Source organism: Halichoeres trimaculatus, unplaced genomic scaffold, assembly GCF_033239565.1.
Source record: "Halichoeres trimaculatus isolate MK-OKI-2021-1 unplaced genomic scaffold, fHalTri1.1 fHalTri1_scaffold_14, whole genome shotgun sequence".
Taxonomy (NCBI): Eukaryota; Metazoa; Chordata; class Actinopteri; order Labriformes; family Labridae; genus Halichoeres; species Halichoeres trimaculatus.
The window spans coordinates 1,172,659-1,185,678 of NW_027437192.1; the positions used below are offsets into that span (position 1 = coordinate 1,172,659).

Below are 13,020 nucleotides of genomic sequence, written 5' to 3' on the forward strand. Positions count from 1 at the left end.
ATACAGTAGAAAGTTGTCTCCTCTCCCTCAGTAAGACACAAACTTTAATCCATGGTGACGAGGAAATAGACGCTAACAGGGACAGACGGTACCAAATTCAAAGGCTATTTTCTCTGCCTACAAGAACTAAAATCAAAAAGTGACACCACAGTTTAAGAGTGCGCTACATAAAATGTTTTTTAAGCGCATTAAGTCTTCGGAAATATAAACATTTATCTGGACCTAACTAACTGGTCATGTGTCCTTACGCTAGTGCGCTCCGTCCCCCTCCTCCTTTCAGCTGTAGGGAATGTAAACAAGCTATGCTTCGAGCCTTGAGTATGTTTGATCAAGTATCGTAATTCTTTTGTTTGTACTCTAAGGATTGTGAGGCAGTGTAGGAAATTCAAAATGAGTGACTATGACAGCGACGATGAAGTTTCATTCATTTTGGAACCAAAAGGATACCTGTATGAACCGGAGCACACAGAAGAGGAGCTGCTACAGATGGAGACTGAAAGGAATACAGAGGAGACATCCACGGACACTGGACATCAAGACAGAGTTGGAAATACTCAGTGGTGTAAATGTCTGAGCTGTGACTCAATGCCCACGGATGCTGAGTGTTACTGCTGCCACGAGTGGAACTTGGTTACAGACACTCTTCAGGATTTGTCTGAGGACACTGCTGGCTCTCAGGCAGTCTGTATAACTCATCACACAGATTTCCCTGCTCTTCTGAATTCTGGAGTGTCCTGTAACAACAACAACAACAACAACAACAACAACAACGACAGTCGTGGCAGCAGTAACACTCAGCATCTTGATGTCCAGTGTCCGTGGATGTCTCCTCTGTATTCCTTTCTGTCTCCATCTGTAGCAGCTCTTCTTCTGTGTGCTCCGGTTCATACAGGTATCCTTTTGGTTCCAAAGTGAATGAAACTTCATCGTCGCTGTCATAGTCACTCATTTTGAATTTCCTACGCTGCCTCACAATCCTTAGAGTACAAACAAAAGAATTACGATACTTGATCAAACTTACACGAGGCTAAAACCAGCGCTCGAAGCATAGCTTGTTTACATTCCCTACAGCTGAAAGGAGGAGGGGGGACGGAGTGCACTAGCGCTGCGCGGAAGGACACATGACCAGTTAGTTAGGTCCAGATAAATGTTTATATTTCTGAAGACTTAATGCACTTAAAAAATATTTTATGTAGCGCACTCTTAAACTGTGGTATTACTTTTTGATTTTAGTTCTTGTAGGCAGAGAAAATAGCCTTTGAATTTGGTACCGTCTGTCCCTGTTAGCGTCTATTTCCTCGTCACCATGGATTAAAGTTTGTGTCTTACTGAGGGAGAGGAGACAACTTTCTACTGTGTCTAATGTCCTTAGTGGTCACATAGAGCTCATACAACCCCACTTCAAAAAAACGGAACTATCCCTTTAAGGTCTTTATTTCTTTTATTACTCTAGCTAATTGTTTATCTTATTCTTTCATTCTTTCTGAATAAAAAATGAATTGGCTCCAATCACTTGCAGCTTAAAAAAAAAAAAAAAATCCGGGAGCTGATAAGAAAAAGCGAACTAGCTCCCAATCAGGAGCCGGATCCTGTCGTTAATTTTGAAGATCAGCCGGCTCGTTTATGACCTAAACATCGCTAACAGCAGACTCCCCTGTAGGAAATTCCAACCTCAGGGGGCGTCCATTTGAAATTTCCCAGAACTCCTAAGTCCCAACGTCTGAGTACAAATGGAACGTACCATTAGTGTGGAGACTCAAAGCCCGCGTTACTTCCAATATGGCCGTGCCAGACGATTTGCTTTAAAGGGGACATATCATGCTGATCCCTGATTTAATACTAACATATAAAATAATAAAGTTGAAAACAAGACCTTTCATCCCCTGAATTTTCAAAAAATGAGATATTGTATTTTTTCTGATATCCTAGAACGAGATTTGATGCCTCTGAAAATAGGTCATTGACATTTGGCCGCGAGATTTCAACCGTCGTGACGACACGAGGATCCTTTCTTTTTATTGGAGTAATCTGATAGAGCAGCTCCTCCTCGGTGATGTCAGTTAGTCACACAACCGCCACCGAGGGATACACCCACCAAGAGCCGACTGACTGAGTGCTGGATGCAGGGACTCTGCTCTGCTGAGCAGCTCGGCTTTACATGGTGAATTAGCAGTTAAAACACTGTAGTATTAGCAGACGTTGTAGTACTTGTGAGACTGTGATATTTGCATGCTTGTTCTGACATGCACTGTGAACCTGGACCACAATAATGCTGCGGTAATAACATAATGAGGAACTGACGGTAGAGGCGATCTTTAGACGACACTTTCAGCATGATGGATAAAACAGACAGAGAAAAGTGAAGGAGCAGGATGGAGCCCTGTTATAGAAATAGTTTATTGGTGAAGTCTGCCTATATTTCCACGTATAAACTATACATGTTCCAGTACCGCTTTGACTCACCACACTGAAGCGTCCTGAGATGATCTGTGTCCAGGTGGATTTTCTTCCTCCTGAGCTGCAGAACCGTCCGGGTCTGACTTGGGGTCCAATACAAAAGGACGTATCCTACACTCTGCTATTTTATTAGTGCTATCAATGCCTTACGGTGAAGTTTTAGCAAACAGCAAACTCGCTCGGTCTGCTCCATTCAATGCGGCGATTTTGTAAATACTGCCATGCTGCAAAAACCGCCCCCTGGCTCTACCCCCCCCTGCCCCTCTGATAGAACTGACCAATCAGAGCACAAAGGGCTGTGACGTTGCGAGGTTACTAGAGGTCATTCTCTAAACGGAGCGTTTCAACCAGATCTTCAGAATGGCCTAAACTGAGGATATTGAGAACGCTATTGTGGGGCAATGAAGGAACTAAATGACTTGTACTGAGGGCAGAAATGCTTTACAGGCATCCTAGTCTGGCAGAGTGAAAAGGAGAAACAAGCAGGATATGTCCCCTTTAAAAATCAATTTCAGAATCAGACAGGTGACATTGGGGAAACTACGGCGAAATTTGTTTCAATCCAATCTTCATTTAATTCCAAAACAAACACCTTGCTAAAAGTTACGTCTTCGAACAGTGAGCGTGAGACTCCGGGTCAAAAGGGGGCGCTGCAGTCCAATTAAAACAGATCCTCCTCACAGCATCTTTAAACATGAATTAGTACAAAATAAAATAGAAAAACAAGCATTTCCAGAAACTGGAAAAACATACACACTGTTTTTTTTTTTTTAATAACTTTACTTCATCTGAAATTGATGTTAAAGCTTTTTCTTACATTAAAAACGAAACGTCTAAAATCATGCAGAATTAAAACTAAATAAAGAAATAAAACTGAAATAAATTCAAAACATAAACTCACTTTTTCATAATTCTTCAGTCTTTAGCACATGGTGCCACAACCACTTCTGAAAAAGCTAATGTAGACTGTAGTGGCTAAAGTCCTTTGTTTCCTCTACGCTCTGAAAGTGCATGAAAAGTTTGTCGTGTGTCGAGTTTAGTAAAATAAACAGACCAAAAGCCGTACGTAAAGTCAAATAAAAAAACTTCAATTTCTTGCCTGCTTCCAATAAGCCTTAGACATTATATACATGATGATGCTGCTCTGACCTCTAGTGGCCAGGTACAAAATAAAGACGAGTAAACAAAAAGTAACACATGGCTCTTTCATGGACTTTTTGGTCAAAAGACAAATATCTGACATTCACCCTTTCCTATTTAATCCAGAAAATAAAAATGTGACATCACATGTGCTGATAGTTGGACGATTTAAGGCAGATTTCCTTCACCTGGAGGTTAAAGGTGAAGAAGCAGAGGTAGTTCATTGCAAAGTCAAACAATAAACATCACGTTTCTTCTCACAACACAGGAGTATGAGTGTGGCTAGCTCAAATACATTATTTATTCAAATCAGTTAGAGTGCCAAAAAACCATGAGAGCAAAAATACTAACTGAAACGAACTGGACTGGACGGTTTCCTAAAAAATAAATATACACAAAAAAGCAAAACAATTCAAAAATAAGACATTGAATGGATATAAGGTCACATTAAATAATGAGATATTGTCTGTTAAAACCAGTCAGAAGCCTGGCTGCTGCGTTCAGGACCAGTTGGAGGCAGGAGAGAGATTAATGGGAAATGGAGAGGAAGGAGTTACAGTAATGGAGACAGCAGAGGAAGAAAGCTCAGATGACTTTTTTCAGGTCGGCTTGAGACAGAAAGGATTTGATTTTGGAGACAGATCTTCACTGGATGAAACTGGACTGGATGGTTTTCTTACTGTGATGGTGGGAGGCCAGGTCTGAGTCCATAATGACTCTGAGGTTTCTTGCAGTCGGTGTGATGTGATAAGTTTGGAGACTGATTTCTGATTTGGAGTCACTGAGCGGTAAAAAGCTTTGGGCCATCCAACGTTTGATATCTCTGGGTCAGTTAAAAACAGCAGCTAGGCTTCCCTGGTCAGCAGGTCTCAGTGGGTATATCTGTGTGTCATCAGCATAGCAGTGAAATTAAAGGTTGTAACACTGAATGATTTCTCCAAGTGGAAGCATACATGTAAAAAAACAAAAGGGACCTAAACCGAACCTTGAGGTACACCACAGGTAAAATGGGCAGTGGAAGACCAGATCCTGTATCAACAAAGTGCTCTGACTGTTTGAAGTGGCTCAGACAGGGATTTCATTTTGATTAATTGATGGATTTTCCCTTTTGGATTTCTACTGTAGCAAAGTCATCTTTCATCAGTAAAACTGCTTCAGGAGACGAATCAGTTCAGATTTCACTCTTGACTCCCCATCAGACTCTGGGGTTCAGGAGTTCCTCCATCTCTTCCCCCATTGGCTGAAATAAACAAAAATATTTTAATAAAACAGACCGTCTGCTCCTTTACACTAACTTCTCATAAATGTGTAACTGGCACCAGAAAAAAAGGCGTCATCAATCAGCCAACTAAGGTACTCACAGGAAACGCCAGAGTCACTGCCGCGGTGAGATCCATCTGTCAGAAAAACACACCTCATTATTAACCATGAATTTTATTTTTTTAATGTCAGAATAACCCTCCTTTATCTGGGGTTGGGGCCGCCAAAAATGATCAAAGACATGAGTGTACAGTGGGGAAAATAAGTACTAAACCCGTCAACTTTTTTCTCATCACATTGATTTCCAAAGCTGCAATTCAAACAAAATTTCTCCCAGACATTGGTATTAACTCCAATAATCCACACATGAAAAGAAATCACAACGTTCAGGTCCATAAATAATGATTATGGTTAATTAAGTAATTAAGTAAGTTGAACACACTAACTGAGACTCATCTAATACTTAGTGGAGAAGCCTTTGTTTGCAATGACAGCTTCCAGAAGCTTCTTGTGTGTTTGAACTAATGGCCCACACTGCTCAGGTGTGATTTTGGCCCATTCCTCTGCACAGATTGTCTTTAAATCTGGAATATTCTTTGGTGCCCTCTGGTGAACCCTTTTCTTTACTTCTTTCCACAAATGTTCAGTTGGATTGAAGTCAGGTGATTGACTAGGCCGTTCTAACAGATTGATTTTCTTTTTCTGAAACCATTTGAGAGTCAACTTTGCCGTGTGCTTTGGATGGTTGTCCTGCTGGAAGGTCCAGCCACGTCTCATCTTCATCATCCTGGTGGATGGCAGCAGATTCAGATCAAGAATTTCCCCATACATGGCTCCATTCATTGCTCCGTCAGTTATATGAAGTTTGCCAACACCATGAGATGAGAAACAACCCCATGCCATGATGCTTCCACCTCCAAACTTCACTGTTGGTGTAGTGTTTTTTGGCTGATGTGCAGAGCCATTTCTCCTCCAAACATGGTCTGTAGTATGACAGCCCAAAAGTTCAGTTTTGGTCTCATCTGACCAGACAACATTCTCCCAGTATTCTACAGGCTTGTCAAGATGCTGTTTAGCAAACTTTAAACCAGCTTCAACATGCCTTTTCTTCAGGAATGGAGTCTTGTGGGCTGAGCGTCCATAGAGGCCATGGTGGTGGAGTGCATTGCCTGTTGTTTTCTCTGTAACAATTGTACCTGCTGCCTCCAAGTCTTTCTGGAGCACTTTCAGGGTGGTCCTTGGCTGGTTGAGTACTCTTCTGACTATCTTTCTGACTCCCTGGTCAGAAATCTTCAAGGAGCTCCTGTGCGTGGCCTGTTGATGGTAAGGTGGTGCTTCTTCCACTTGTGAATAATGGCCCCAACGGTGCTGACTGGAATATTCAGGTGTTTTGATATAAGTCTGTAACCAGTTCCATTCTGATGCTGAGCAACAATCAGGTTGTGAATGTCTTCAGAGAGCTCTTTGCCTTTACCCATCATGAGGTGTGTGCTATTTAACTGCTTGGTGAAAAAAACACCTTTTTTATAGGACCATCAATTTGCTCTAGCCCAGCTGATGTTGGTTTGCACTAATTGGAAGTTCAAGTAATAATTACTGACAGATTTCAGGTGGTATGGTGCATTTCCTGTCCAAAGTATTCAGCCTTTCCATGGTGTGTTCAATACTTTTTTCCTGTGTTATCGTACTTAATTCCACATAATCATTATTTATGGACCTGAACGTTGTGATTTCTTGTCATGTGTGGATTATTTGAATTAATACCAATGTCTGGGAGAAATTTGGTTTGAATTGCAGCTTTGGAATTAAGTAATGCACCTCAACGTTGGATTGCCAACCGTCTCACACAATAAAAAGGCAGAAAAAGAAAGAACAACCACAACAATGACGGCTGATTTCCGAGTAGCATATATACACACATATATCCACATCGCCAACTACTGGCCTGGCATGGCCACTACATTGTTGTGACTCTTCCTCTTGGAGTCGTCCTTTTCTCGCCATCCTCATGTAAACGTGGGTGGCTTTTGGAAACGCAAAGGAAGAATTTTTGCGGGTGTCTCTGTGTAAATGTGGCCTGAAGCTGCTCCCTGACTTTAATTCTCTCCTCTTTAACTTGGAGCTGACTTTAATCCCATTTATTTCTCTTTTTAAGACAAATTACTCACCTTTCATGAGAGGTTTAACCTCAGCGCTTGAGTTGCTGCTGTTATCAGCCCCTAAAACAAAAGCAAACAGGAAGAGAAAACATTAATGCTGATGTTGATGTTTCAGTGACAGTTCATCAGACTTTGATTTGGATAAATTTCATTAGTTAATTATATATATGTTCATAGCTACACTCACATTATTCCAGTTTAAAACATTTCACTTGAAATATTAAGAAAAGTTTGAATACTTACAGGGAGGCATGTTGAGATGAACGTCTGATGAAGATCTGACACTAGAGTTCTCACTAGCTCCATCACTTGGCCACCTTGGACCTCCTGTTGATAACAGAGAGAATTAAAGCTGAATTCAAGCAGCGATGAACGGGCCCTCGCCCTGTGTGCGCCAGTCGGAGTGTATCCTAGCCGTCACATGTGCTCGCCCAAGGCTTGCCAATTGGAGCACGTCCCAGCTGCCGCATAAGCAGCAAAATGTGGCTCAGCCAAAAGCCATACGTCTAGGCATGAGGGTGAAGCCCAAAACTTTTGATGTCCGTAGCTCAAAATAGCTGGACGGGCTGCAGATTGGAGCCCCTGGGTGGCGCTATGGAGCATTAATGTTAGTGCAACCAGTGAAAGAATTGCACTCAGGCCGTGACACTGAACCTCCGTGTTCATTTTGGCCCTGATCCGACACTGTACTAGAGAGCCATTAAGGTTTTCATAAAACAGTTAAAATGGTGGATCGTTATTTGTGGCCATGGGCCAAGAATTGTTCCATTTAATCTGAGGCTAAAAATTGTCAAAATCCGACATTTACGTCCAAATAGCGAACTTCCTGTTCGGAATTGACGATGATCATAATAGACTTTTTTGTAGGTCATGGCATGCTTGTTATGCCCTCTAAATTTCAGGCCTGTAGCTCAAAGTAGCCAAAATTTTGAGCCCCTTGGTGGCGCTAACGAGCATTGATGTTAACGCAACTAGTGATAGGAATGGAATCAGGCTGCGACAGTGAACTTGTGTGTGAATTTTGGTCCTGATCCAACATTGTACAAAAGAGCTATAATGATTTTCAAAAAGCAGCAAAATGGTCAACTTTGGCGGCCATTTGTGGCCACGCCCAAAAAGATTATACCAATTGTATTATGATTAACAATCTTCGATGTCTCTAGTATTCACATGCCACGTTTGGAGTTGATCTGAGAACAAACCTAAGACTAGTTAGTTCAAATATGTACCCTATGAACACAATTTTTGCCACTTTCTAGCCATTGCCACTGGGGGGCGCTGTACTTTCAGGTGACAAAAATGGCATGGCTGCATCCAGGGCGTAACACTGAACATGTGTCTCCGTTTTCATGCAGATCGGACAAAGTTAAAAAATTCCGAACTTTGAGCCGATGTCGTAGCCACACCGAAAAAAAATAAAAAAATTCAATCATGATTATTGATCTTCATTGCAGATTGTATACCAAGGCCAAGTTTGGAGTTGATAAGTCAAAAAACCTAGGACTAGTTCGTTCAAAAACATAGCCCAAAACCGCTACATTACGAAGTGTAGGTCCAAATAGTGAAGTTCGTATTCGAAAATCACGATAGCCATAAGAGACTTTTTTGTAGGGCTGGGCATCCTTGCTATGCACACCAAATTTCAGGGCTCTTGCTCAAAGTAGCCCAAGGGACTGCAGTTTTATGCCACTAGGGGGCGCTATGGCGCGTTAATTTTTGTGCAAGTTGCAGATTCATAAATTTTCCAGGGCATGCGAATTTTGGGTACACGTGCGTTCACGTTTTTGCCAAGCGAAAGGCCCGCAATTTGGGGTTAAAGTGGCGGAAACAAATAATAAGAATAAAGAATAGAGAATAATCGCAAGGGTTTCAATAAGGCTTTCACCCCCTGATTCTCGGGGGCTCGGGCCCTAATTAACAGACTGATAGCAATCAATGGACCAATGGATGGGATCAACATGATGGTTTAAACCTGCTCTGAGCTCTTCTTTGTTTCTGTTTGTTAGTGTTAGTGAGCTAAAGATTAACATCTGATGATCCGCTGAGACCTCTGGACAGATCCAAGAGTCCATCATAAAATAATAACAACAGACCATTGGACCTCTTATCCAACAGTTTAATACAGATGGATCATTCTGGTAAGTGAGACGTTCAGGCTTTATAACCGGTATAAAACAATAAAAGAACGAATCATCATTTCTTTTCTTACATACGGATGATTTTAAACCATCCATGTTGGTGAAATGTTCTTTCCTTGTTCAGGTTTTATCCTCACACCTCTTCATGTGTGTTTACATGTTCTCTGAGGAAAATTCGTCAACAAAACATGCAACAATACCAAAAGAAGATATTTTAGAGAGTCACTCACCGATAATGCCAAACCACGACAGGGCGCACAGCACCGACACCACAATGACGACAGTAGCCACAACACCCCCGATTGCTCCAACAACGATCAGTACAAGGTTTTTAGAGTCTTCATCAGGAGGAAGGATCTTATCTAAAACAGAAAAACACTCATTTTACTCTCAGATCACTTCCAGCAGGATTTCTATGTTTGAAAGTTTAACTTTCAGTGTTATGTTGTGTTCACAGCAGACGCTAACAAAGTCTTTCCTGTGGGTGAATTACTTGTAGAGTTGATATAAAGACGTGAGTAGATGCAGGTTCTTACAGGAGGAAACAAATATGGTGATTTTTTATCAAACTGGTTGGAAAGACATTGAGCGGTCAGGTTATTTGGTGTGTTGGTAACTTGGTCCCAAATATCGAGAACTGCCCTGACAAACAGAACTGGCTACACGTCTTTGGGTGTTCATGTGATCTGACGCGTGAATTGAGTTTCAGCGGTTTCTTACCCCAGGTCTTGATGATATCGTAACCTGATGCTTTGTGAGACACTTCACAGGTGTACGTCACCAAGTCCTCACGCAAAATCTCGATTCGGTCTCTCCTCTGGTAGGTGTTATCGTGGTTTGGTACAGAGCCTGCGGATGTCAATCCATCATCACGTGTCAGAACGCGGCCGTTCCTTTTGAACTCCATGGAGATGTGTTTGGGGTAGAAACCTGTGCCCAGGCACGTCAAAACCACGTTTGTCTTAACGGTGGTGTTCTTGGCAAACACGTAAATCTCTGGTGCCTCTGCAAAGAGAGAAACAGTAGAGTTAGTTTCTATTGATCAGGTTACAAATACGACCTGGGAATGAAAACAGGAAGTTTACGTCTTACGTACTGGCTGCTTTAAGCTGCGCGTTCCCATATTCCACAAACTTCCTCAGCCAGTTCATGCACTCCTTCTCCAGGTAGCCTTTGGTGTACTCTTTGAGGACCTGGACGTTGTCCCACTTCCTCTTGATTGGTTCTGCTGCTGGAATTGATGCAACCCAGACTTCATCTGAAAGATCGAAGTACAGGAAGTCTTCTCCGTCGTATCTGTACCTGTCCATGCCGCTGTAAAACGTGATGCTACCATCTGGATGCTCATCACCCTCACAGCCGTGCATCCACTGCAGTGTGTGGATGTCTGAAAGCAGAGGTGAGATCAGGATGAAGCTCAGGTTTCTTCTGTAACAGTTGATTTCATCGTTGGCTGAACGCTCATGGTTCTTACCTGTGTCGTTCTGCCTCATCCTGGTCATCAGGATGTCGATGTTGACTTTGAACCACTGCTGCTTGCTCTGCCGGGACTGTGTGCCTTCCTCCCAATAGTCTGCAGACAGTCTTTTAGCCATCCAGGGCTGTTTGGGGACTCTCTTCCTCAGAGTGCTGTCATAGTAGTCGATCATCCTCTCATCCAGCAGACCCATGGCAGTAAATTCATGGATGCCAGGGAGCTGGAGAGGTTTGGAGAAGGCTGTGTAGATGTACGTGAGGCTATGCCTCTCTGGGTAGAAGAGAGAAAGACAGATGTTTGACAGATACAGACAGAAAAGCTTTCCACTTGTCTTTTTCAAACACAAAACAGAATCGAGGGGTTACTGAACCATCCAGCAGCTGTGAGTGACAGCTGACCACCATGCATGGTCAGAATCACTCTAAAGCAAAGCCAGCTCTTGTGTTTCCTCAACCATAGCTCCTCTGATCAGTCTCCTCCATCCTCTCTGTCCTCTGAGCACAATTATTGCTTTGGGACAGCCACGGAGGAGAGAGGAGAGAGGAGGCTGCAGTTTATCGCTTTGAGACGCACCCTGTGTCGCATTGTGCTGACTGATGAAATCATGCAAACAGACGCTTCACCGTGACATAGGCAGGCCATGCGTGTGTGTGATACCCACCCCAGGGGGGGGGCGGTGCTGTGGGGGGGCAATCATGCTTGACCTTCCTCCTGTGTTAGGGTCGCCACCCGTTTTAGTTTTTAAATGCATACAAGAATCACTTAAAATTTGTTTATTGCATCAGGGCTTTTTGACTTTGTCAGGAACCTTGGTTTCAACAAAATTCACCAAAAACATTTTTTTCACTACATTATAAAATGCTCTGGTTGAAATTACATCCTTTGTAGTGTTAGGGTCAGTTTTGACCCGGTTTTAATAATAAGATCATGTAGCAATTTTTAGAGCCAAATAGAAATCATAAGTGTACTGTCAGCCAACACACTCAGAGCCACCTCCTCTCCCAATCATGTGAGCTTCAGGGAATGCTCATTTGTCTAGTAATGCTGCAAAAAAACAACACCATGTCAGGTCAACTCACTCATTTGACTTGCAGAGGACACATCTCCAATTTGCAGCATACAAAAATGAAAAGAAGATTCATGGTGCTGAAACTCTACATTACATTTTAGGAGGAAATGAGGAAGAAGACACAGATCAGTACAGCGATGCAGAGGAGAAAGTTTCTGAGGAAGAGGACCACAACGGAACAATTAATTAGGAAGAAGAGACAATTGTTTGAACAAACAGAGTGGAGACCTTGGGGGTTCGATGCAGGTACTCTAATTGATGAATACACAGAGAAGAACAGTTGGTATTCTTTCATGGGCTGGCTGAAAAATAGAAGATATGGGCCTAACGCTACAATCTTGGCTATTCAGAAACCCCCAGAAATTACATTTACATTACATTACATAAACATTTATGTCTGTAATCGGCGCCCGAAGCACAGCTTGTTCACATTCCCTACAGCTGACGGACGGAGCGCACTAGCGCTGCGCGGAAGGACACATAAGTTAGTTAGGTCCAGATAAATGTTTATATTTCCGAAGACTTAATGCACTTAAAAAATATTTTATGTAGCGTACTCTTAAACTGTGGTATTACTTTTTGATTTTAGTTCTTGTAGGCAGAGAAAATAGCCTTTGAATTTGGTACCGTCTGTCCCTGTTAGCGTCTATTTCCTCGTCACCATCGATTAAAGTTTGTGTCTTACTGAGGGAGAGGAGACAACTTTCTACTGTATCTAATGTCCTTAGTGGGCACATAGAGCTCATACAACCCCACTTCAAAAAAAACTGAACTGTCCCTTAAGGCTTATTTCTCCTCCCTTTATGTATGGGAATGTCTCCTTATCAAACCATGTTACTGTCACTGCTCTCATACTTCCGTTTATCTACGTGAGCATAACAATAGGCTACATTAACAACCCAAGATGAACGTTTCAAAAAAACTCCAACTTACCACTGTTAACTCTCAAACCTGTCCCCCAAAGGACCAGCACTTTATTTTCGATGAAAATGTTAATATTTCCTTGGTAAAAGCTTCTACACTCTTTGGCAAAATCTTACATTTGCTAACAAACACGCTGATTTTAAGAGACGTCACAACTTACTCGTTACTTTCGATTTTAACAAAGCAACTTTAACGTGACAAAAAAAAAAATCAAACTTACCGCTGTTAACTGTCAAACCAGTCCCCAAAAGGACCAGCACTGTGATGAGAAACATTTTTACTCCAAACCTGACTCCCTCCACTGCTCAAAACCTCGGATTTCCACCGACTTGTGTCCTTCGTTTGTTTACCGTCCCAGCCTCAGGAGTGACCGCTACTTCCTTCTTCTGTCCACAG

The 13,020-nt window shown here is 42.3% G+C and overlaps 1 protein-coding gene across 1 annotated transcript; it reads right to left on the reverse strand.

Moving 5' to 3' along the window:
* Nucleotides 1-4,034: 4,034 nt before the first annotated feature.
* Nucleotides 4,035-13,020, reverse strand: LOC141802726 (class I histocompatibility antigen, F10 alpha chain-like). Its single transcript, XM_074686406.1, has 9 exons — nt 12,845-13,020; nt 10,629-10,901; nt 10,251-10,541; nt 9,875-10,159; nt 9,385-9,516; nt 7,260-7,343; nt 7,026-7,076; nt 4,959-4,994; nt 4,035-4,837 (listed from the first exon to the last, which is right to left on the reverse strand). The coding sequence occupies exons 1-9, from the start codon at nt 12,897-12,899 to the stop codon at nt 4,776-4,778; spliced, it is 1,269 nt and encodes a 422-aa protein (XP_074542507.1). The 5' UTR covers nt 12,900-13,020; the 3' UTR covers nt 4,035-4,775.